Raw genomic sequence first — 27,852 nt, 5'->3', positions numbered from 1 at the left:
TCCGCGGGAAGCCTGCTTCTCCCTCTCCCACTCCCCCTGCTTGTATTCCCTCTCTCACTGTGTCTCTCTCTGTCAAATAAATAAATAAAATCTTTAAAAAAAAAAAAAAAAAAGAAAGAAAAAGAAACCTTTAAGTTAATTTTAATAATGGATTTTATCTGACTGAATATACCTAAAATATTATCATTTTAACAAGGGGCAGTAACCACTTTAGCTGCTCAACAGCCACATTTGCCTGCTACGTCAGACAGGACAAGTTCAGAGTTAAGTGGACCTGAATTCGCATTCTGGCTCTGCTATTCACTTGCTATTTACTTGCTAAATCTCATTTTCACTGTGTTAAAAATAACCATTTCCAGATATTGTTACGAGAATTAAGTAAAAATGGCATACACACAGTGCATGGCACAATGCCTGATACACAGGGGTGCTCATTAAATGAGAATTTCCCCACCCTCACCTTCTACTCTAGAACTGAACATGGGCTCAGTATCGTATCATCTGTGACCCGGCCTTAGTTCCCTCTCTTCTATCTGTACTATAAACTTTAGCCTTTCCCCCATCTGCATGGCTCTCCATGGCTCTCCCGCCTTGCTTTCTAGCAGCAGTAAACGTGACTGTGTGGACTTCTGGAAGCCATGGGGTCTCCTAGTCGTGACCCAAGTATGTGATCCTCAGAAACCAAAATGACTTAGGTGAGAGAGTTTCCTTCTCTGGCCCTGTCTCCTCCACCTGGAGCTTACCACAACTACGGCTTCCCCAGCAAGTGCCATCAATAGCAATGTCTCCACTGGAACATACACCGACCTGAAACTTCTAAAGGTAAGGATTTTTCTACAAAATAAGTGTCAAGATAAAAAAAGACAAAGAACAAATGAGGAACTATCACAGATTGGAGGAGACTAGAGAGATTAAAAAATCAAAATGAAATATGGGATCCTGTGTAGGATCTTGGTGCAGAAAAAAGACCTTGGTGGAAAAACTGGTGAAACTCCCATAAGGTCTGTGAGTTAGTTAATAGTACTGTATCAGTGTCAACTTCATCTCAGTAATTGTACCATGGTAATGTACAATGTTAATTTAGGGGGGTATAAAATGAAGAGTCTGCTGATCTACTAGATAACATGGTGACTACAGCTGATAACACTGTATTCTTCCATTGAAATTTGCTAAGAAAGTAGAACTTAAATGTTCTCACACACAAAAGGTAAATATGTAAGGTGACAGATGTGTTAATTAACTCAGTGGGGTGAATCCTATCACTATACACACACATACACACACACACACATTTATACATCAATAAAGATGAAAAAAAAACATTGGAAGTTATATGGGAATTCTCTATACTATTTTTATGACCTTTCTTGAGGTCTAATAACATTTCAAAATAAAAAGCTAAAAAACTTTTAAGTGTGATTATTTGAAACTTTATTGTGAAGGCACCTCTGTCCCAGTGGATTTACCAACGGATATGTCACTGTAAATATGCTACTTATGTTAAGCCTATTGCAATAAGGCCATCACACAAGTTAATGAAAAGTCAATTCCAAGGTATCGAAAATCCACCTTAATCACCACTATTAGTTCACAAATCCACTAAGAGAGTATGATGTCACCTACATACGCTCAGTAATACCAAGGACCTGATGACAGCAAATAATGTTTTATGTGACGAGTAATGTTATTAAATAAATATATCTTTTTATTTAACGTTACCGAATAACATGCTTAAACATTAGCTCCACTGAGACTAACTTTTCACAGAAAGAAAGTGACAAGAAAAGATAAGGAAGAGATGCAAAGAAGCATATACTAATATGTACCCCCTCAGACCTTCCACGCTTTAGGGAACAGCCTGGGTCAATAAGTTCCAAACAAAACCCACTGCAATAGAAAAGAAAGTCTGTTCTACTACAGCATGTGTTTCTGCAACATGAATCAGCTCACAGGGGACTATGGAGAAAGGGTTTCAGTATAAATCAGAAGCTGCATTAGTTCATATGGAATTTCTTCTCAGATCAGTAATGCATTGCCTCTTTAATAATAGCAACTGAAGGCTAAGTACGCTAATGGCAATAAGCCAGGAAGGAATCAGTACTATATATTCAATCCTTCTCTTACAAGTGCTTACTGAAAGGTTAACTCTGATCTTTGTTTTAAATATATATACATGTAAATAAATAAATAAAGTAAGGTAACACTGACCAATGAGCAGAGGATACGCCTCTGGTATCAGTACATTTTGTACAGAGCTTGCAATCTTCTATTTGTAACTTCGATGAAAATGTCCCTCTGCCCTTGTATACATAGACAAGTTCAACCCTTCCTTACATTGCCTTCAAGTTACCTTCAGCTTTGTCATTTTAAATAAATCCTACATTTACTGCAATGCTTATTTATAAAAAATTTCACGTCGTTTAAACTGTGCTAGCAGTTTTATTGAATTGTTATTGTTTTCATTAGTACTCTAGTTACAAAGTTGCATTAGCCCTACTACTTTATGAATTTGCAAACTGCAATTTTCCAGAAATGTACATATAATATTATAATTAAAATGCTGTATTTCCACATACATTGAATATATAAAACACTGTCCCAGGATATTTTTTAAATATAAATTGTCTTACTACCTTATTCCCAAAGATCTAATGTATCGATGAAATGTGCCATATCATTTTGTAAACAGAATGACAAACTACAGTTTCTATTTAGCCTTAAATTCAAATTTAGTCATGCATTTCTTGAATTACACATTTCTTAAATAGAATGTTCTGATATAATAATGATAATTATCTCTAAGTTAAAACCAGACTGATACATTTTTTAAGAAAAGCAAATATTCGGTGTTGACATGAATTAAATATATACTCATGAACATTGATCAAACCAACATTAATCTTTTCAAATGAAGCAGTTATAAAATGTATAAAATAATAAGGACATTTAGAAAGCATTTTTGCTCATAAAACTAAAAAGATACTTTGAATGTCTTTTATACAGTATTACATCATGCTAAAAAAAGAATTTAGCAAAAGACTTCTTCCTTTCTCAAAAAAAAAAATCATTGCTTAATGATTATTTGTTGTTAAATAACATACCACCAATCACTAAGCATTCTTTTATGTAAATGGCTCCTTCTAGCAACAAGCATTATAAAAGAAAATTTGCGTTATTTGTACATGTCAGAGATAGAGCACATAATTAACTCATTAAAAATACAGCTCAACCCAAGGAGCTATAATTTATTATATCAACCCCAATTTAGATATACTATTTTTAAATTAATTAATATAATAAATATTAATTAGTTTAATATTTACATAAGAGAATAGTGTTCTCTTTTTCACATAGTCCATGATATGCTAGCATACTTTTATAGACCCATGCAACCCTGAATTTCAAGGAGCCTTTTTTTTTCCCCCAATTACCTATTCAGATTTACTTGCTTAGAGATAGCCAGCATGTTTCTCTTGGGAAAAAAAAAACAAACTGCACAATTGTCTGCTTATGGTGTGACCTCTTTCACTTGGGTGGGTATCCTCTCCATCACTGACTAAGTGAGAATGTAACCTTGTCAAACCAAAGGCAAAAGAATAATGAGCACACAACAGGCTAACCCAGCATGGAAAAGGTTGTTAAGGAGGTTGCAAAAAAAGTACTCTGAATGACAAAATAAAAGTAGAGTCCAAAGAGTAGGTTAATATTAAAGAAAGCACTCAAGAACATGAGAAGCATTTAATTCCCATCCTTGGATGTCTGCCATACAAAACCTCACTCAAATGTATTTATTTTATTAGTTACTAATCAGATTTAGTTAATATGTTTTCAAATGAATCCTGGTAAAACAGGCTTGAAGGAGACACATTTATGAAACGTCTATTTCCACAAAGGGCTAGCCAAAGGTTAAGTATGGACAAGCAGATCACGTTTTATGTTTACCAAACAATTATATTCTCATCCAACAAAAAAACAATCATTCCAATTAAAGAAAAAGAAATATAAATTGGAAGTCTTCACCAAACACCAGGATTTTACTAACGTTAAAACAAATGACAGTAACTGCTATATTAATTGCTACCCCGATGCACTAACTACCATCACAGGGAAGCATAGGAAAAAATTTTTATAAGTAGCTGAAACCAGAAGAAATCAGGCAAGTTCTGTTACAGGCTCCTCAGTGTGAATTTACTTTTAAAACAAACAAATCTCAAATCTAAACCATTCGAGCACATGCTGGGACTATGTATTATATCATTGCATCAGTTATGCACACTTTGACATTCTTCTTCTACTTTAAGACCGGAATGAAATTCTTGTTCCTGACCAGTCATAATACTTTAACAGAGAAACAGTGCCACCTTTTGGTCCCAAACAAAAGCCTCCAGTCTACTAATCTTCCAAACTGCCTTATTTCAGTTCAATCACTGAGACTTACATAGAAATGTCACTGAATTTCATGTCGCAATTATCAACTTCTAGAAATATTGTGTACCTACACAAACTAACAAAAATGAAGTAACATTAAGGTTACTTCCAAGATGCAAAACTTCAGAATAATCCAAACTGATACCAAATACATGTACTTTAGATCATCAATATAATTTCTAATCTACATATCATTAAAGACATTTTACCAAATTCAAGTATGTCAACCAACTGATATATTTTAGACATAAAAGGAAAATCCTTTCTTATAGCATTATTACATTTCAAAATTGATTTTTAAAAATATATTACATTTAAAATGTACCTCTTAATTTAATAATTGGCAAATGATATTAACAGCAAATTACCAGTTAAATCAGACAATTATAAATAATTTCATATACAAATATGTTTCTGATTTACTTACACCAATGACACAATGTCACCACGTTGTACTTCAAAATTCCTCATTTTCCAGTGGTTTAAAAGCACCACATCAGATGATTGACTCCCCCCAGGATTCAAAGAAGGCTAAAAAATAAGGAGAAAGAGACACATCTATCATTTGTATTTTTCAATCTTCATGGTTCCTTGCACTTCATAGCTCTAGTGCAGTGCAATAAAACATTTCTAATATAGTAGCTTCCAATAAATTGCTGTTCTAAAGTAACTGTCAATGATGAGTTTTCAAAAAGACTCATCGGTATTCTTCACAGGTGAACCAGGGGAAAAATACATTACCAATATCTACTTGAAAGGAAAATGTGCTAGATATTCAAATCTTTACTAAGCTCCAGTAAAGAGGTATGAAAAGCTTTAAGAAGGATTATTTAAAAAAAAAAAAAAAAAAAGGAAGAAATGAATCAAACCTCCCAACAGAATATTCAGATGGGATCTAATTCCACAGGAGTGCACATCACTGTTCCATTTGGCAAAAAGAAGAAATAATCTCCAATCAACCAGGGAAACAGCCATATGAAGAAGAAAAGGGAGCAGAAGGAACAAGAGATGGGACAATTATGGAAGATGTGGGCACTTCCCATGCTGACCTCTCTCTTCTAGAGAGAGCAGGGAGTGAGGGTCCTGGTCCCAGTTTCAACCTAGTAAGTGACCTTCACCCTAGGATTCAGATGAGTCTAGATGTGCCTAAGGACTGATGGGGCAAAAACTGAGACACATTTGTGTAAGAATTCATCTGAAGGTCAGGAACCATCTAGGCATAAAAATTTGATTGAGGAACCACGAAGCCAACACACCTGTCACTTGGACAGGGGTGCCGAAAAAGCCAGTGAATAGCAAGTCTGAAACCTGAGGTGGGAACAGAGCAAATAAGAAGAGAATAAGAAAAACTGGGAGAGCCTTCTTGCCACTGACCCTCCAGGGTCTCTGAGAATGCCATGAAGGGAAACCACAGTCTCTGTGGCAGCAGGGAAGGTGCCAAACCGCAGCGGAGCCTCTCTGCCCTCACTGACAGGGGCAGCACAAGGAGACAGGCACAGCCAAGGGCAGGAGCCAGGAAAACTGCATGCCACACAACAGCCAGCCCCCAGAGCAGAAGTGATATGCTCTCTTTCAAAGATTCCTGGAACTATTCGTAGATTTCCACAAAGCCGATGTGGGCAAAGCTGTAGAAATTTTGTGTGGGGGCAATTACCATGATCTTATTTTTTACTCCCCAGGTTTTCTTGTGGCCAAAATATATTGGACATTTCTGAAGATCTCAAATACTCCCACGGCTTCTATCAACTCTTTTATGTGATAATGCCTAAGTATCTCTATCTTTATTTTTAAATTCTGGGCTACTCCTTTTACTTGACTATCTCATGTAAAATTCAACACAATTAAATGGAATTTGTCATTGTTTCTTACCAAGAAAGGTTTTCTTTCTTATTTTCTTACATCTTATTTATCATTTTCCCAGTCGACCAGCTTAAAATGTTGGTTATCTTTTTACTTCATATCTAACCAATCACCAAGCCAAGGAGTATTGTTCTCTTCACGAAGTCTTTCACTTATGGCCCATCTTTCCTCTTCCCTCGCCCATTAACGTACTTCAAGCACCAATTGTCATATAACTCACCATGTATCTACACTAATCACTTTCACCTCCCACTCAGAAAGGAATGATTCCATTTCTTTCCAGCTATATGATTGTGAGCAAGTTACTTAATTTTATTATGCTTCCATTTCCTTACTAGTAAAGTGGTGATAATTAGTAACTTAGCTAATTAGTAATAATACACAATAATAGCCAATACTGACCAAGTGCTTACCATGTGCACTGTTCTATTAATGATAACCAGACAACTGAGTGCTTACCATGTGCAAGGCACTGTTCTAAGAGCTTTACAAATATTAACTTAGTTGGTAAGATCATTCACTTCAAGTGCATAGATAGAACAGTTCTTGACCCCTAGACAAGCTCTCAGTAATCTCTATTATTGGTAATACTACATCACAATTTTAATGACAGGTAGTTTTGCGTCCTTCCTCAAGTTCCTCCTCTGGCTCCATAATAAAGAACAGAGCTGAAATAGTAGGATGAATCCAAGGGGCTTTGCTGGGCCATGTGCTAGGGAATGGAACTTTTGCTGTCACACAGTAGGGTTAGATTAAAAATTCAGCTTCCATGTGGGTTCATTCTCTCTCATTCATATTCTCTATCTCCCTCTCTGTCTTCGAGTTTAGAATCTTGTGAGTCCTTTTCCCTTATTTCTTTCGATTTTTCCTCCTATACAACTGAGGTAATAAAGGTGGCCTAGGGGGAGCCCATCTGAACCACAAAGAGAAAATCTCCTTCTCATTGAACTTTCACTGGGTTTGTTTCTTTCCCTTGCCATCAGATTAGTGAAGAACAAAAGTGATTTAGCAATTTCTGACTGTTCTTCCTTAGTCTCTTTCATCGGTGTTTTTCAAAAGTTTGTGACCACCACTTATAATGAGATATGCATTTTACACACATGCACAAACACACAATTCTGAACAAAATTTCACAAGACAGTAATTACTGATATTTTCTATTCTCTCCTAATCTGTTTTGAAAATTCGGTCTATAACCAACCATATTAAGTTCACATCCACTGTCCTGATTTTGCAACCTACTAGTAAGTTGCAATCCACATTGCTAAAATCATAGCTTTAGACAATTCTTCTTCAACCATTACCCTATGAAGGCTGCATTTTTCCAGAATTCTACCTTTAGTTCATTCATTCCTATTTTTAAATTCTTTCCCTGAAAAATCTCATCAGCATTCTCAGTTGCAAATACCACCTATACCAATGACTTCTAAATGCATAGTCCCAAAATCACTTCCTCCTCAATCCACAGCACTTCACACTACAGTACGTGCATACTGTAATGTAATTTTTGCTTACCTATCTGTCTCCACAACTAAGCAAGAAGCATTTTTTATCCATCATGGTAACCCAGAGTTAGATTTATACTCCCAACACCAACTACTTCTCTGAGATACAGCTCATAGCTTTAAGTGGTTGCTGGGCATCTCATCTGATCAAGTCATTCCCCTACCTTAAAGCCTTCACTAACTTCCTAACACTACCAACATGACTGGCTTCAAGATCAAAATCAAGACACACATGATCTGCAGGACCCTATCAATCCCCACTTACCATAGTTCCTACCAGTTAAACCATAAGTAGGTTATTCACTCACACTTCCAAGGCTTCATATAAGCAAATATTTCTGCCTGAAATGTTGTCCCCTCTTTCCACCTTCTGCCATCTTGTTAACTCACACAGCAAAACAACATTTGCATCTCATGAGGCAATTTCACAGGAATTCTTTCCTAACCTTCATCTCTCCTTCTCCCCATTCCCAGCTTCAGCGTCCATTAGGTGATCAAAACTCTCAAGTTCCCCGTCACCAAGCTGTGATCATTTCTATCACAGCATATTTAAATGTGTTTTGTAATTATTGCCTTGTCTCTCTTTCCAAGAGTCTGTAAGCCTTTTGAGAATATGTTGTTTCTTATGTCTCTGTTCTTGACACCTAGGCACATAGGGTGATTAATAATTTTCAGGGGAGGGCGCCTGGGTGGCTCAGTTGGTTAAGCAACTGCCTTCGGCTCGGGTCATGATCCAGGGTCCTGGGATCGAGTCCTGCATCGGGCTCCCTGCTCTGCGGGGAGCCTGCTTCTCCCTCTCCCACTCCCCCTGCTTGTGTTCCCTCTCTCGCTGTGTCTCTCTCTGTCAAATAAATAAATAAAATCTTAAAAAAAATAAATAATAATTTTCAGGGGAAAGAATGAAAAATATCAATTATTGAAATTCCCAAAAACTTCCCAAATTAACATGCCCAGAAGAGAGATCATATTCCACTCCAGCTCCCAATTCTATTTCTGTATTCCCCTCCTTACTTAATAGTATCACCATTCACCCTGCTCCGCAGACTAAAATACTCTTGCGTCAGCCCCATTTTCTTACTCTCCCTTACTCTCATCATCCGACTGTTCCTCTGCCCATATCTTTCCCCTACTTGGAAAATTCTACTTATCTCTCAAAGCACAGCTTGGATGGTGACTTCTGTGTGAAGCCTTAAACAAACAAACAAACAAACACCTGCAGTTTCCTTGTAGAAATTAGGAAATTACATCCTGGTGCTCCAAGCCCAAAGACAAAAGAATCCCCATGGACTCAAATCTTGACACTTGGATTCATCTTTCCCTTCGAGGATTACTCATCAACCAGCTTTTCTTTTTTTTTTTTAAGATTTTATTCATTTCACAGAGAGAGCACAAGCAGAGGGAGAGGGAGAAGCAAGCTCCCTGCTGAGCAAGGAGCCCGATGTGGGGCTCGATCCCAGGACCCTGGGATCATGACCTGAGTGAAGGCAGACGCGTAACCGACTGAGCCACCCAGGCGTCCCTCAACCAGCTTTTCTAACTCCAATTGTTAGAACCAAAAGGTAATGAGTTGTAAACAAAAGATTTATGTAGGGAAAAAAATCCCAGAAAGAAGCATGTCTAATTTCTAACAGTAAAATATTAGGATCATCAGTCAACACATAGAAGATCTCACTTGATTTTATAAAGGAAACAACAGAGTTTTCTTTTACCTTTCCTCTCCTCTACAAGGTTACATTTAATCATTCCCCCATCTGTGCTCCCTTAGCTATTTAGGTTAACTTCAATGATACTTCTTAAAACCTTGTTATAGGTACCTGCCTACACATATAACTTTTTCACTAAAATGTAAGCTTTTCAGCTACAGAAATCATGTCTTATCCATGTTTGTATGCCCAGAAGAAGGGCTGGAAAATAGTATTTCTATACTTTAAAGTTTAAAATATTAAAGGTTTTTAAAAGCATTTTTAAATAAGATGGTTCCTAGGCAATGTACATTATCTAAACAATGTATACATTTCTTTCAGTAAAAACATATTCTAGGTAATCTAGTAAGAAATCTTTTGTGCTGCATCAAGTTAGGCAATTTAAACACTAGGAATAAAGTTGAACAGTGCTTTATTATTATGCATAATGAAATAATGCTAACGTAGTATTCATTATGTGAAATAGAATAAAACAGAATAAAATTTTTTCTTTACTGTTCATTTATGAGTAAGAAAAATTTTCTTAAATTGGGAAACTGTTCTACAGGACTATAACAACCATAGCTCTTTGTACTTCAATTTAAAAACTTATTAAAAAGAAAAAAGCGCTTTAGTTCCTGACTTTCCTAAAACAACTTTGAGAAGAAAAATAATGCACTAACTTCAAAATGAAAAATTTATATGAAAATGAAGAAAATTTCATTCAAATAATGTTATTTCAGAAAAATTAGTAAGTCATGTTATTACTTAGAAATTTTACATCTCACATTCCCTTGAGGGAATGGCAGTTTATGCTTCAGACAGAGCAAGTAATCTTTTCAAATCAAAGAAGTTATACACATGAAATCGAAATTAAAAGTCATAAACTTTCAGAGACTCATATAACCGGAGTCTATATTTTCTTGTCATATTGTTACTACCTTAAATCTAGATTCACCAAGACAACAACAAAATTATAACCAACTCAAGACAATCAACTTTGGAAGTAAGAAACCTCAGAGAATATTTAATCTAGGAGTTTCCACCTCCATTTCAAAATGTGTGACTGTGTTAGATGTTCCTCCTAGTAGTCAAGGAGATTTCCAATAGTAAGGGGGAAAACACTGATAATCATTGGGATTACAAACCCCACAGCTGTTCTGCCCACTTTTTCTTCAGTGACTTTCATCTTCAAACTCAATCTATTTGTGGGCTTCTACCATCGAGCATTAAGGCTAAAAATCAACAACTTACCCAAAACCAGACAAAGACCCCACCAAAAAGAAGAATTACAGACCAATATCCCTGATGAACATGGATATAAAAATTCTCACCAAAATATTAGCCAATAGGATCCAACAGTACATTAAAAGTATTATTCACCATGACCAAGTGGGATTTATTCCTGAGCTGCAAGGGTGGTTCAATATCCGCTAATCAATCAGTGTGCTACACTACATTAATAAAAGAAAGGACAAGAACCATGTGATCCTCTCAAAAGATGCAGAAAAAGCATTTAACAAAGTACAGCATCCTTTCTTGATTAAAACTCTTCATGGTGTAGGGATAGAGGGTACATACCTCAATATCATAAAAGCCATATATGAAAAGCCACAGCAAATATTCTCAATGGGGAAAAACTGAGAGCTTTTCTCCTAAGATCAGGAACACAGCAGGCATGTCTACTATCACCACTGCTGTTCAACATAATACTAGAATTCCTAGCCTCAGCAATCAGACAACAAAAAGAAATAAAAAGCATCTGAATCAGCAGGGAAGAAGCCAAAATCTCACTCTTTGCAAATGACCTGATACTCTATGTGGAAAATCCAAAAGACTCCACCTCAAAATTATTAGAACTCATACAGGAATTCAGCAAAGTGGCAGGATATAAAATCAATGCACAGAAATCCATTGCATTTCTATACACTAACAATGAGACAGAAGAAAGAGAAATTAAGGAGTCGATCGCATTTACAATTGCACCAAAACCATAAGATACCCAGGAATAAACCTAACCAAAGAGGCAAAGCATCTATACATGGAAAACTATAGAATGCTCATAAAAGAAATTGAGGAAGACACAAAGAAATGGAAAAACATTCCATGCTCATGGATTGGAAGAAGAGATATTGTTAAAATGTCTATGCTACCTAGAGCAATCTATACATTCAATGCAATCCCTATCAAAATACCATCAACTTTTTTCACTGAGCTGGAACAAATAATCCTAAAATTTGCATGGAACCAGAAAAGACCCCAAATAGCCAAAGGAACATTGAAAAGGAAAACCAAAGCTGGTAGCATCACAATTCTGGATTTCAAGCTCTATTACAAAACTGTAATCATCAAGACAGTATGGTACTATCACAAAAACAGACACATAGATCAATGGAACACAATAGAGAACCCAGAAAGGGACCCTCCATTCTATGGTCAACTAATCTTCAAAAAAGCAGGAAAGAATATCCAACGGGAAAAAGACAGTCTCTACACAAATGGTGTTGGGAAAATTGGACAGCCACATGCAGAAGAATCAAACTGGACCACTTTCCTATACCATACACAAAAATAGACTCAAAATGGATGAAAGACCTAAATGTGAGATAGGAATCCATCAAAATCTGAGAGGAAAACACAGGGAGCAACCTCTGTGACCTCGGCCACAGCAATTTCTTGCTATACACATCTCCAAAGGCAAGGGAAACAAAGGCAAAAATGAACTCTTGGGACTTCATCAAGATAAAAAGCTTTTGCACAGCAAAGGAAACAGTCAATAAAATGAAAAGGCAACCCACAGAATGGGAGAAGATATTTGCAAATGTTTTATCAGATAAAAGGCCAGTATCCAAAATCTATAAAGAACTTATCAATCTCAACACCCAAAGAACAAATAATCCAATCAAGAAATGGGCAGAAGACATGAACAGACATTTCTGCAAAGAAGACATCCAAATGGCCAACAGACACATGAAAAAATGCTCAACATCACTCGGCATCAAGGAAATACAAATCAAAACCACAATGAGATACCACCTCACACCAGTCAGAATGGCTAAAATTAACAAGTCAGGAAACAACAGATGTTGGCAAGGATGCAGAGAAAGGGGAACCCTCTTACACTTTTGGTGGGAATGCAAGCTGGTGCAGCCACTCGAAAACAGCATGGAGGTTCCTGAAGAAGTTGAAAATAGAGCTACCCTATCACCCAGCAATTACACTACCAGTTATTTACTCCAAAGATACAAATGTAGTGAACCAAAGGGGCACCTGCACCCCAATATTTATAGCAGCAGTGTCCACAATAGCCAAACTATGGAAAGAACCCAGATGTCCATCTACAGATGAATGGATAAAGAAGAGGTGGTGTATATATATATAAATATATGAATATATATATATAATACTACTATATATAGTATGTGTGTGTGTGTGTGTGTGTATATATATATATGTGAATACTACTCAGCCATCAAAAAAATGAAATCTTGCCATTTGCAATTATGTGGATGGAACTAGAGGGTACTAGGCTAAGCGAAATAAGTCAATCAGAGAAAGATAATTATCATATGATCTCACTAGTATGTGGAATTTAAGAAACAAAACAGAGGATCATAGGGGAAGGGAGGGAAAAATAAAACAAGATGAAATCAGAGAGGGAGACAAACCATAAGAGACTCTTAATCGTAGGAAACAGACTGAGGGTTGCTTTACGGGAAGGGGGTAACTGGGTAATGGACATTAAGGAGGGCATGCGATGTGATGAGCACTGGGTATTATATAAGACTGATGAATCACTGAACTCCATCTCTAAAACTAATAATACACTGCATGTTAATTAATTGAATTTAAATTTTAAAAAATCAACAACTTAGAGGTCTTTTGGATAGCCCTTGCTCCAAAGACAGAGAACTGTGGTCACATCTTGGCACCATTTCCTTACTAGCCAGATTCCTTAAACAAATCATTTAACTTCTCTAAGCCTCATTCCCACATCTATAAAATGGGGATTGCAGTACCACCTACGTCACAGGGTTGCTCTGAGAAATAAAGAGAGGGTCCACAAAGTGTTAACACCGTGCATGATACAGAGTAAATAGTCAACAATTAAGATGATAAAGAGGATGCTAGCAACAACAGAACAAAAGGAAGCAAAATCAAGTATTCTTTCTGTAAGATTCAAGATAAGAATAAGCTTTTACATATTGCTCTGAATGTTTTTCCTTTTATATACTAAACTGGAAGTCTTTAGGCTGAAAATTCTACCTCTTATTTCTAAATGCTTGGTAGATTGTTTCTTCATTTCTTTTAAGAAGGTAAAGTTAACATACTTTTTTTTTTTTTTTTTTTTAGAGAAAGAGAGATGGGGGGGAAGGGCAGAGGAAGAGAGAGAGAGAACCTTAAGCAGGCTCCATGCCCGGCGTGCAGCCTGACCTGGACCTCAGTCTCACAACCCTGAGATCACAACCTGAGCTGAAATCAAGAATCAGAAGCCTAACCAACCGAGTCACCCAGGTGCTCCAAGTCAATATACTTTTATTTTGGATCTCAATTGTTCTGCTTTTAGGAATTAATCTTCCCAAAATTTAATATGCACAACCATTTAGTTAAAAATATTTTCTATAAAAACATTATGTCTATTATGTTTTAAATTACCATTTTTAACATACACACATATACATACATATATAAAAAGACAGTCATCAAAAATCTGTGTAAGCCCTGAATGAACTGTCTTTATTCAGGAACATTAAACTTTTGGCTTCTTAAAAAAAAAAAATACAAGTCGTTAGCTCTGATTGATGAGATTATGGTTTCCTTTTCTTTCCTTTTTTTTGGGGGGGGTGGGGATTCTTGTAACATTAAAAAAGGTTATGGTATGATTTCCTCTAACCTGGGTATTATATCATTCACTCTAAGAAAGACAACATAAGTCAGCAGATTTCAGCAGATGTTAATAAATTATGCTAAGCCTAGAAATAGCAGATTTCAAACCTGCTTTTGGAACAAGTACAACACAGCAGTTGGGCTTTAATGCTATCTCTGATCAAAGACTATGCTGAAGGATTTTTATTCCTCCTACAAACAAATATTATTGTCAAGGTACCCTAAATTCTCAGCTTGCATCTAAGTTCAAACCAAATGACAGTTTTGGGGGAATTTATGTCTTGGTTTAGAAAAATAAAACTCCCCTAGAGAACTGAACAGAGACATGATGGATTTCTTACCTTGTAAAATTTAGCCACAGCCATCAATCAGTAAATGATATTATTCTGATTTTGATTTTTTCCTATAAATTTCTTATTCATGTTTTCACACATTCATTTTTTAATTAAAAAAAAAAGTTCCCAACCTATAATTCACTACCTATCAGTTACCAACAGAGCCTGGTTTTAACCTCACTTCTCTGGGCACAGTGCTTTCAACCCCTTCAGGCCTATAAAGAGCACCACCCACCCTGGCAATATACAATCTAAGAATGTTTGAATATTAAATATTGTGCCTTTCCAGGAAAGAATGTCCAATGGAAAAAAGACAGTCTCTTCAACAAATGGTGTTGGGAAAACTGGACAGCCACATGCAGAAGAATGAAACTGGACCATTGCCTTACACCACACACAAAAATAGACTCAAAATGGATGAAAGAATTAAATGTAAGACAGGAATCCATCAAGGACACAGGCAGCAACTTCTTCCTAGAAACATCGCCAAAGGCACGGGAAGCAAGGGCACAAATGAACTGTTGGGACTTCATCAAGATAAAAAGCTTTTGCACAGCAAAGGAAACAGTTAACAAAACCAAAAGACAACCGACAGAATGGGAGAAGATATTTACAAATGATATCAGATAAAGGGCTAGTATCTAAAATCTATAAAGATTTGGGGCATGTGCACCCCAATGTTTATAGTAGCAATGTCCACAATAGCCAAACTATGGAAAGACCCAAGATGTCCATTGACAGATGAATGGATAAAGAAGATGTGGTATATATACACAATGGAATATTATGCAGCCATCAAAAAATGAAATCTTGCCATTTGCAATGACATAGATGGAACTAGAGGATATTATGCTAAGTTAAATAAGTCAATCAGAGAAAGACAAGTATCATATGATCTCACAGATATGAGGAATTTGAGAAACAAGACAGAGGATCATAGGGGAAGGGAGGGAAAAGTGAAACAAGACAAAATCAGAGAGGGAGAAAAACCATAAGAGACTCTTAATCTCAGGAAACAAACTGAGGGTTGCTGGAGTGGAAGGGGGTGGGATGGATGGGGTGGCTGGGTGATGGACATTGGGGAAGGTATGTGCTATGGTGAGTGCTGTGAATTGTGTAAGACTGATGAATCACAGACCTGTACCCCTGAAACAAATAATGCATTATATGTTAATTTAAAAAAAGAAGAGAAAAAATAATCTATAGTCTGACCTGATATCACTCAGGCAACTACAACCATAGAGATACTAGTGGTCCCAGAGGACAAGCTCCACTGTGCAAGCATCTAACAAGCCTCTGTTTGCATGTTGTTTGCTATAATTCCACTGGCCAAAGGGATTAATGTGGCCAAGCCAAGAGTCAAGGTAGGGGACTACACAGAGCTTGGGAACCAAGAGGCATGACTCATAGGAGTTGGTGGTGGAAAAGAGGACATTAATGTAACAATGTGCCACAGTCCTTTTGCAAAAGGACTAAAGTCCATGGTTGAGGATCCTAGGGTGCAATTCAAGTGCAATTCATCTTGAATCAGAGGCTTATGAAGTAAAAAAGACAAGTTATCTGTCCCCAAACACCCAACATGCAAAAGAAAGACAGGAACAGGATAACCACAATAGATTTTTGAAGAAGAATAGGAGAAACACAGAAGTCATTTGTCCATCATAAGTCTACTATCCACCAGCAGATGTCAGGGCCTCCTACTCCAGGGACATGAATATTCTTTCATTCGGACCCACTTCATTCTCTGGGATGGTTCCCTAATCTATTGTTGTCCATGGCTCTTTGCTCTGCTCTATGGGCTTTTGACTCCAAAAAGAAATGCTTCTGGGGGCACCTGGATGGTTCAGTCGGTTAAGCGTCTGCCTTCTGCTCAGGTCATGATCTCAAGGTCCTGTGACTGAGCCCCGTGTCAGGCTCCCTGCTCAGCGGGGAGTCTGCTTTTCCCTCTCCCTCTATGCCTCCCCCTGCTAGTGCTCTCTCTCTCAAATAAATAAATAAAATCTTTAAAAAAAAAATGCTTCTGTTCATAGTAAGCTGGGGCCCAGAGGCCTCTTTTTAAACTGACCATCCCTTTTATTTTTCTTTCTCATTATTTCTTTAAATTTTAATTACAGTACAGTTAACACACAGTGTTATATTAGTTTCAGGTGTTCAATACAGTGATTTAACAATTCTATACATTACTCTGTGCTCATCATGATGGGTGTATTTTTAATCCCCATCACCTATTTCACCCATCCCCCCACCCATTTCCCCTCTGGTAACCATCAGTTTGTTCTATATAGTTAAGGGTCTGTTCTTTGGTTTATCTCTTTTTTTCCTTTATTCATTTGTTTTGTTTCTTAAATTTCACATGAGTGAATTCATGTGGTATTTGTGTTTCTCTGACTGACTTATTTTGCTTAGCATACTCTCTAGCTCCATCCATGTCATTGCAAATGTCAAGATTTCATTCTTTTTTATGGCTGAATAATATTCCAGGGTGTGTGTGTGTGTGTGTGTGTGTGTGTGTGTGTACCAGTTCTTTATCCATTCATTTATTGATAGACACTTGGGCTGCTTCCATAATTTAGCTATTGTAAATAATGCTGCAATAAACTTTGGGTTCCTATATTTTTTTGAGTTAGTGTTTTTGTATTCTTTGGGTAGATACCCAATAGTGCAATTGCTGAATCATATGATAATTCTATTTTTAAATTTTTGAGGAACCTCCATACTGTCTTCCAGAGTGGCTGCACCAGTTTGCATTCCTACCAACAATGCATAACGGTTCCTTTTCTTCCACAACACTCACATTGTCTCTTGTGCTTTTGATTTAAGCCACTCTAACAGGTGTGAGGTAATAGCTCATTGTGGTTTTGTTTTGCATTTCCCTGATGATGAGTGATGTTGAGTATGTTTTCATGTGTCTGTTGACCATCTGTATGTCTTCTTTGGAGAAATGTCTGTTCATGTCTTCTGCCCATTTTTTAATTGGATTGTGGGGGTTTTGCCTCCTTTGTTGAAGATTAATTGACCATATAATTGTGGGTTTGCTTCTGGGCTTTCTATTCTGTTCCATTGATCTATGTGTCTATTTTTGGGCCAGTACCATACTGTCTTGATTACTACAGCTTTGTAATACAACTTGAAATCTAGAATTCTGATAACTTCAGCTTTGTTTTTCCTTTTCAAGATTGCCATGGCTATTCAGGGTCTTCTGTGATTCCATACAAATTTTGACCATCCCTTTAAGTATACACCAATTCAAGTCCCTTAAAACCCTTTTGACTTCCTATTCATCTAATTAACGTGCACTCCATTCCCCATAAAACTATATTAATAACTCTTTGCAAACTAGAGCTCTTTCTACTTTGTGTCAGGCTGCTGTGACACAAAGACCTTAATATTCCTACACAATTATAATCTCTTCTGTCTGGCTAAAAGGATCTACTAAGTCACACCTTAAATCTTTTTGAGGTCTTACCAAAGAGTCTTCCAGTCAAGATTTGATATCTACCCAGGCGCCTGGATGGCTCAGTTGGTTAAGTGACTGCCTTTGGCTCAGGTCATGATCCTGGAGTCCCAGGATCGAGTCCCACATCAGGCTCCCTGCTTGGCAGGGAGTCTGCTTCTCCCTCTGACCCTCCCCCCTCTCATGCTCTCTGTCTCTCTCTCATTCTCTCTCTCAAATAAATAAATAAAATCTTTTAAAAAAAAAAAGATTTGATATCTACCCTAGGCTACTTCTTACTTTGAGAATCTTTTGCCTGCCAGAGACTGCTGAAGAAATATTTTTATTTTTTAAAACAGAAATTACTGGACACCTTGTATTTCCTCTAAGTTCTGCCTTAAGTTCATTTCCCTCTTCCTATACCCTATACAAAGCTCTAAGAAGCCAACTGACAATGTCAATATTCTGCTGGAAATCTCCTTAGCCAGATCCATGAATTTGTTAGGTACACCCTCTATATCCCAAGCTCCTGCAGGTGACAGCTTCTCAAACTGTTCTAGTACCATGAAACATGGTCACCACTATTCCAGTCTCCAAATAACAGTTTTCTCACCACCTTTGAGGCTTCTAGTAATAGTTGTCTATCATTTGTCCAACTTTTACCAACAATGCCCTACCATTTTTCCAGCCCTCCACTGCCATCCAGTCCCAAAACCAATGCCATCTATTTTAGAATTTTGTTTTGGCAGCATCTCACTAATAATTTGTGTTACCTATTGTTTCATAACAAACCACTCCAAAACTATGAGTCTTAAAAGAACAACCATTTATTTGCTCATAATTTGGCAACATAGGTTTCACTCAGAGGGGTAGATCCTCTGCCAATCTCTCTGAGGCGATTCATGTGGCTGCAGTCACCTGTGATTCAAAAAGTGATGGAAAAGCCAAGATGGCTCTACTCACACATCAAGCACTTAACTGGGGCTCCTTGGCCAGGATGCGTCACTTGTCCTCCAGTGTCCCCTCTAGCAGGACAGCCTGAGTTTCTTGCATGTTCCCAGTTCACAAGCACTGACCAAGTTCCTACTTGAGTAACATTTGTTGATGACCAATTGGCTAAAGCAAGTCAATTGGCTAGATTCAATGTGGGAGGAAATGTGATTCATTGAGGAGCCATTACTGTAAAAATCTATACACTTCCCATGCTATGTGAATGAGCCATTCTCTCAGCTGACACTCTATGCTTCTTGTTGGTCATTTTAAAAACTATAGATGGGGTGCCCAGGTGGCTCAGTCAATTAAGCATCTGCCTTCAGCTCAGGTCATGATCTCAGGATCCTGGGATCAAGCCCGACATCAGGCTCCCTGCTCAGTGGTGTGTCTGCTTCTGTCTCTTCTTCTGACCACCCCCCACCCCTGCTCATGCACTCTCTCTCTTTCTCTCTCTGTCTCAAATAAATAATAAAATATTTTTAAAAATAAATAAAAACTACAAAAGTGAAAAATCATTTATATTGTAAAAAAAGAAAGAAGATTAGCAGGCAAAAAAAAAGCTAAACAAAACATTAAAAGATAAACACTCTAAAGCTATAAAGTATAGAATACACACTTAAAAGTTAAAAATATAGTAACAAGATAATATAAAATTAAAACTAGAAAGAAATAAAAACAAAGTTTACAACTAGTAAGAAAAATCAAAAATGAAAATTACAAATTGATATAACCACTGATACAAGGGATTAGAAGCAATAAGCTAAAACTAGTATAAATATATGATGAATAGTTTAATAGACAAATGAAGAGCAAAAATCTATTTTCTTAATATTTTATTTATTTGAGAGCGAGAAAGTGTGTGAAAGAGAAAGAACATGAGCGGTGGAGAGGGACAGAGGGAGAGAGAGAAGCAGACTCCCCACTGAGCAGGGAGCCTGACGCAGGGCTTAGATCCCAGGCCCTGGGACCACGACCCAAGCCGAAGGCAGACATCTAACTGACTGAGCCACCCAGGCGCCACACGAAAATACATTTTTAAAAGGTACTAAAAGTTAGAATTCAAGGGACACCTGAATGGCTCAGTTGGTTAAGCGTCTGTCTGCCTTCAGCTCAGGTCATGATCCCAGCATCCTGGAATCGAGTCCCACATCAGGCTCCTTACTCAGTGGGGAGCCTGCTTCTCCCTCTGCCTGCTGATCCCCCTGCTTGTACACTCTCTCTCTCTATCTCTCTGGCAAATAAATAAATAAAATCTTCTTTAAAAAAGCATTTAAAAAAGAAAAGAAAAGAAAAGAATTCAAAAGCTTAGCAAACCAAGACAATCAGGAGTTCTGAAGCAAAAACAGTTGCCATGTCTGGCAAATGCCCCAATAACTTGCCCTACCCAAGAGTTGGGGCTCTCTACAACAAAAGGTTTCTCAAACACATTTTTTTATTAAAGCATCATTGAGACGTAACATTATATTAGTTTCAGATGTATAACAACACAGTGATTCAACACTTGTACACATTGCAAAATGACCACCCCTGTAAGTCTAGTTACCATCCATCACCATACATAGTCATGAAATCTTTTTTTCAAACTTGAGTATTTACAGAGCTTGTCAAAATGCAGATTCCAAGGTCCTAGTAATAATTCCATTTTCATAGAACTGGGTTAGGGCTCAGGAACCTCCATGAATAAGGCACCCCTGGTGGTATTAATAAAAGCCTAAGGATGACAGTAACTGTCAAAGGGCTTTCTCAGACCACGGGCCTCCTTATCCTTCTCATTGCACTTACTGGTTGGAGCCCTTAGGACAAGCCCACATTTAAAGTTTCAGACTCAAAAGCTAACATCCTCCATTCCATTAGCTATAGCTCAATTTGAGCAGCTTCACCCTTTCAAGCCTCCCTCCAGCAATAAAGCAGCATTTTTCAAATTACAGGTCATGACCAATGAGTGAGTCAGAATCAATTTAATGGGATGCAACCAGAATAGAAAATATCAGAGGGCACTGCACATAATGATGGTAATTACAATTTTAGTATTGTTACATGAAACTTCTGTTTCAGTTGTGTGTGTATATGTACAATGAAAAACTATATTACTTAATGAGTCATAAGCAAAAAGGTTTGAAAACCTCTGCCATAAAGAATACAATGGATTCATCAAGAAGCTAAAAAGTTTTCAGGTGAAGAGTGCAGAAACACCCTCAAAGTCAAAGAAAAAAATTTTAATGATGATAATTTCATTTCATCATATTTCTGTACGGTTTAATTATTCAGGCACTTCAATGCTTCAAAGAACAAATTTAATATGCATTTATTCAGCAACCCTCTGAATGGGTAGGTGAGAGGAATATGGTCCTTTTCTTTTAGAAGCTTACAAAGTAGAGTTAGCATTAACCATGAAATAAATAGAAGACAAGAGGACAATACAAAACATTTATACTTATGAGTTAAATTTACACTGCTGTAGGATTTCAAATAAGTGAATGATGGAATGAGGGAAAGTTTCATGAAGAAGGTAGGACTTGAGTTTAGCCTTAAAGGGAGCACAAGATAAGAAAAAGCAGAAAGGAAAAGGTATAGTAGTAAGTATTTTTACATAGCCAAATGAGGCTAACTGCCTATAAAAAAGAATCTCAAACACTTGGTGTGTAATACCATAGTGAGTAGATTTACTATACCCAGTCATTCAGAAACCCAGGTTCTTTTCTATTTTATAGATCCACCACCTCCTGTGGCCCCAGAGTCAGACCAAGCCTGCAAATGGCAACTTACTTTTCATCCTCTTTCCACTGGCCAGAACTCAGTCCCACTTTACTACTAGGGAAGGCAAATCATATAGCCTAGGACCAAAATGGAGTACCTCCATTCATTGCTAGTCCTTTCTCTTACAACTAAAATATCCCAAACATAAGACAAAGAACAAATGGAGATGACTCTAAAAGGTGGAAAGAAGACGGACTGGAGGCTAGGGACATTAGGACTTGAGGAACGACATGGTGGCAAGTTCCCTGGGTTTTCTTTTTGCTTCTCATATATTCTAGATAACACACTGGAGAAGCCTGCAACCAGGAGCTACCAACAGGCAGAACAAAAAAGTGAAGAAAAGCCTACTTTCCAGCCATAGGGCCAGGAAAAGTGCCTAAGTGGAAGAGAAAACATTTTTATAATACCCATCTTAATCCAGCCAAACACCAAAGGAAACTCTGCCCCAACACCAGAGTGTTAATGGGCTGAACAGGGAACTGAGGTTCCAGCCACACACAGCACCAGTGAACTGGGTTCTTTCCCTTCACTTCCCCCAGTCCTGTAACAAGAGGAAGAATGAAAACACACACTATCAGCTACCCCAGGGTCAGTTTGGCAATTTCTTAAAAATGAAACATAAATGTACCATACAACTTAACAATTCCACTCCTAGCAGCATTATTCATGATAATGAAAATGTGGAAACAACCTAAATGTTCATCAACTGGTAAGCAGAAACAAAATGGGGAAAAAAATCCATACAGTGGAATTCTTTTTGGTAATAAAAAAAAAAAAAAATACTGATCTTTGGTACAACATGGATAAACCTCAAAACACATTATGGTAAGTCAAAGAAGTAAGACATAAAAGACCACATATTGAATGGTTCTAGTTGCAGAGAATGCCCAGAAAAAGCATAAGTTAAATTAAGAATTAACTTTAAATAGACATGAGGGGGGCGCCTGGGTGGCTCAGTCGGTTGAGTGACTGCCTTCAGCTCCGGTCATGATCCCAGGGTCCTGGGATCGAGTCCCACATCAGGCTCCCTGCTCTGCGGGGAGCCTGCTTCTCCCTCTCCCACTCCCCCTGCTTGTGCTCCCTCTCTCGCTGTGTCTCTCTCTGTCAAATAAATAAAATCTTTAAAAAAAAAAAAAATAGACATGAGGGATCATTTTGGGGGGTTGGAAATATTTTAAAAGATGATGATTATACAACTCCATAAATTTATTTAAAATTACTAAATCATTCACCATGGATAAATTCAATGGTATATAAGTTATCCCTCAATAAAACTGTTTTTTAAAAAGTAGACAGAATAGTATAATAAACTACCACGTTACCCATCATCTAGGGCCTACAATTATGAACTCATGGCCAGTCTTGTTTCATCTATAACACAACTCCACTCTTCCTCCTCCCATATTACTATAAAGTAAATCTCAGATATTATACATTTCACTGCAAATTTTATGTGATGAATACTAAAGATTTTTCAAACTAAACACAATATAATTTTTATACCTTAAAAAATACATTAAAGGGCGCCTGGGTGGCTCAGTTGGTTAAGCGACTGCCTTCGGCTCAGGTCATGATCCTGGAGTCCCGGGATCGAGTCCCGCATCGGGCTCCCTGCTCGGCAGGGCGTCTGCTTCTCCCTCTGCCCTCTTCCCTCTCGTGCTCTCTGTCTCTCATTCTCTCTCTCTCAAATAAATAAATAAAATCTTTAAAAAAAAAAATACATTAAAGCACAAGTGATAAAATGGTACTTTCACCATTTTAAATAATCTTTCATTGTTTTCTCATATTTTAAGTTTTGTCTTTTATTTCTTTAAACATACCACACTTAACAGCCGATAGTTCTAATACCTAGTCTTTATGGTCTCTGTCAAGGGATGTTACAGACTCTCACTTATAATAGTGCTCATTTCCTTATGTGATATTTTTACTGTGAGATCCTGTTCATCAAACTTTGTATGTGCCCAGGAGGATCGGTGATAGCTCCCACCAGGTGCCTGAGGCGGTCCTAAACCCGAGTCCAAAGTGAATGAAAATCTCATCTTAGGCTGTTTCAATTACAGTGAAGGTGAATTCAAACTTCAGTCCCACATTAGGGCTTTTCTCCTCTACTCAGAGCCTAGAAAATTTTTCTTGCAGAACAGATTTGGTTTTAGTGTATGCGTTCCCTAAAGATGTGTCTCTTCCATGGTCCTGAATTTATTCAGAATTTCTGTTCTACCTCCCTACCCTATATGAGCCCAGGGCCTTGTCTTCTGATCCCCATGTGGCTATTAAAACCAAAAACTCTGAGTTACCAGGAATTGACAAATGTCCACAGGACAACTACAGGCTTTAAAGCATACTTACTACTCTGGAAATGTATTCCCCCTTATTTGTGGTCTCAGATCATTTCCCTCACCTCCCTGCAAGGTCACTATGCATTTTTAAAGATTTTTCATGTTTTATTTATACTTTTTTATGAGTTTTGCATTGGGAATATTTTCTAGATATCTACTCTGCTGTATTTCCAGAAAGTGAAATCTAATTCCTTCTTTTAAGAAGTCAAATAAAGTTTATAATCTTCAGTTTAGAATAGGGCATTTTCCATCAACCTGAGTTTCAAAGTTTGAAATCTTTCATCTACCATAACATTAATTTCTATCTTTGTTTAAAATCCAAATGTACTACAGAACCACCCCAAAATTAAATAACTTACCAATTACACCACTGCATAAACAAAAATAAAATGGAACAAAATATCTCTGTGAGCAGTATTATAGGGAGGCATTACACAATAGTGATAAAGCATGACTTTTATGAGTTATCATTTAGTAAAATGGAAAGCATTACCAGAGTTAGTTGGAGTCAGTTCTGAAACTTGATGGCTGTGTGAGCTTAGGTAAATTATCTCAAATGTTTGGCCTCTGTTATTTTAAATGTACAGTTTAGAACTCGTCAATATACCTTAATGTATCAAAAGTTCTAGCCATGGGAATCTGAATAAAGTATTAAATTTAAAATTATGTAAAAGAGATTCTGATTCGGGTGGAAAGATGGTGGAGGAGTAGGGGACCCTATTTCAACTGGTCCCCTGAATTGAGCTGGTTATCTACCAGACCACTCTGAGCACCCACAAAACCAGCCTGAGATGTAAGAAGATCTAGATCTCTACAAACAGAATATCGCAGGCGATTGGTTTTGAGGTACAAAGTGGGGAGCCGTGATTCCATGGGCAGATATCAGAGGATAAACGGCAGCAGGAGGGTGCCTGGATGTGGGGATCCTACACCGCCGGTGAGTGACAGCCTCGCACGCTGCAGTTGGGGCACAGACTCGCAGACCAGTAGCGGCGGGGAAAGGACTTTAGGGCAGACCCCAGGACGGAAACCCGGAGCGGTGGGGTCGCATGCCTATGAACTGGGAGCAGCTGGTGGTTTTAGAAGCACAAAGGGCAGAGACAGGCCCCGACCTGGAGGCAGGATTGGGGGCGCTGCAGAGGGGCGCACAACCCAGGATGCTGCAGTTTATAGCAGCACGGACAGAAACGGAGACAGTGTGGCCTGGAGAGCTCACTGAAGAACAGACTGCGATCTCTCTGCTCTGAGGCAGAGGGTTGGAAATGGTCTCTTCTGCTTTGACTCCCAGAAGAGACACAGAAAGCCACCAGGGAAAGCTGCCAGAGAACAAAAGCCCCAAAGACTGATTCCCGCTGAGCCCATCCCCACCATAGGGGGGCAGGGCAACACCACCAGAACAGGGTTGCCTGAGTAACAGCGCAGCAGGCCCCTCCCCCAGAAGACAGGCTGGGAAAACAAGAGGCCAGCAACCCTAAGGTCCCAAGAAAACAGGTGCATCTTGCTTGGGTTCTGGTCAATAATTTGGACTCTATACATTCCCTCAAATACCCATCAACAGAATGACTAGGAGGAGGAGCCCCCAAAATAGAAAAGACTCAAGATTATGACTTATGCTGCAGATTTACAAATGGATGCAGATATAACCAAGATGTCGGAGATGGAATTCAGGCTAGCAGTTGTGAAGACAATGGCTAGAATGGAGAAATCAATTAATGGCAACATAGAGTCTCTAAGGGCAGAAATAAAAGGTGAATTGGCAGAACTTAAAAATGCTATCAATGAGATCTAATCCAATCTAGATAATCTAACAGCTAGGGTAACTGAGGCAGAAGAGCGAATAAGCGACCTGGAAGACAATATAATAGATAAAAAGGGAAAAGAGGAGGCCAGGGAAAAACAACTCAGAATCTATGAAAATAGAATCAGAGAAATAAGTGACACCATGAGGCATTCCAATGTCAGAATAATTGGAATCCCGGAGGGAGTGGAGAGAGAGAGAAGGACTAGAAGATGTATTTGAGCAAATAGTAGCTGAGGACGTACCTAATCTGGGGAATGAAACAAACATTCGAGTCCTAGAGGCAGAGAGGACCCCTCCCAAGATCAAGGAAAACAGGCCAACACCTTGGCATGTAACAGTAAAACTTGCAAATCTTAGAACCAAGGAAACCATCTTAAGGGCAGTTACGGGGAAGAGATTTCTTATGTACAGAGGGAGGAACATCAGAATAACGTCAGACGTATCCACAGAGACCTGGCAAGCCAGAAAGGCCTGGCAAGACATATTCAGGGTACTAAATGAGAAGAACATGCAGCCAAGAATACTTTATCCAGCAAGGCTTTCATTTACAATGGATGGAGAGATGCAGAGCTTCCACAACCGGCAGAAACTTAAAGATTATGTGACCACTAAGCCAGGCCCGCAAGAAATATTAAGGGGGATTCTATAAAAGGAGAAAGACCCCAAGAGTGATATACAACAGAAATTTACAGGGACAATCTATAAAAATAACGTCTTCACAGGCAACATGATAATTAATTCATATCTTTCAATAATCACTCTCAACATGAATGGCCTAAACACTCCCATAAAATGGCACAGGGTTGCCAGATAAAAAGACAGGACCCATCCATATGTTGTCTTCAAGAGACTCATTTTGAACCTAAAGCTACATCCAGACTGAAAGTGAAGGGATGGAGATCCATCTTCCATGACAGCGGACCTCAAAAGAAAGCTGAGGTAGCAATTCTTATATCAGACAAATTAGATTTTAAACTAAAGTCTGTAATAAGTGACACAGAAGGACACTATATCATTCTTAAAGGGTCTATCCAACAAGAAGATCTAACAATTGTAAATATCTATGCCCCCAACATGGGAGCAGCCATCTACATAAGCCAACAGTTAACCAAAATAAAGAGTCATATTGATAACAATACGTTAATTGCAGAAGACCTCAATACTCCACTCTCAGCAATGGACAGATCATCTAAGCAGAAAATCGACAAGGAAACAAGAGCTTTGAATGACACATTGGACCAGATGGACCTCATAGATATTTACAGAACATTCCACCCTAAAACAACAGAATACTCATTCTTCTCGAGCACACATGGAACTTTCTCCAGAATACACCATATAATGGGTCACAAATCAGGTTTCAACCGATACCAAAAGATTGAGATTATTCCCTGCATATTCTCAGACCACAATGCTCTAAAACTGGAACTCAATCACAAGAAAATATTTGGCAGAAATTCAAACACTGGGAAGCTAAACACCACTCTGCTCAAGAATGTTTGGGTCAACCAGGAAACCAAAGAAGAACTTAAACAATTCATGGAAATCAATGAGAATGAAAACACATCAGTCCAAAACCTATGGGACACTGCAAAGGCAGTCCTAAGGGGGAAATACATAGCCATGCAAGCTTCACTCAACAAAATAGAAAAATCTCGAATTCACCATCTAACTCTACACCTTAAAGAACTAGAGAAAAAGCAACAAACGATGCCTAAGCCACACATTAGAAGAGAAATAATTAAAATTAGAGCAGAAATCAATGAATTAGAAACCAGAAACACAGTAGATCAGATTAACGAAACTAGAAGTTGGTTCTTTGAAAGAGTTAATAA

General features: G+C 37.9%; 1 protein-coding gene across 8 annotated transcripts in view; it reads right to left on the bottom strand.

The window, feature by feature from the left end:
• IMMP2L (inner mitochondrial membrane peptidase subunit 2) overlaps positions 1 to 27,852 on the bottom strand; it is an 889,807-nt gene that overhangs the window by 802,001 nt on the left and 59,954 nt on the right. For all 8 annotated transcript variants that reach the window (XM_045864397.3, XM_045864399.3, XM_054505219.2 and 5 more), the window contains exon 4: positions 4,856 to 4,959. In XM_045864397.3, coding sequence (XP_045720353.1) covers positions 4,856 to 4,959 — 104 coding nt within the window. The remainder of the gene's footprint in view (positions 1 to 4,855; positions 4,960 to 27,852) is intronic.

This window comes from Mirounga angustirostris, unplaced genomic scaffold, assembly GCF_029215605.1.
Source record: "Mirounga angustirostris isolate CCGP_5_RB_7025 unplaced genomic scaffold, mMirAng1.0.hap1 SCAF_12, whole genome shotgun sequence".
Classification (NCBI taxonomy): domain Eukaryota; kingdom Metazoa; phylum Chordata; class Mammalia; order Carnivora; family Phocidae; genus Mirounga; species Mirounga angustirostris.
The sequence above is the reverse complement of the archived record's forward strand: the minus strand, read 5'-3'. Positions and strand labels throughout refer to the sequence as shown.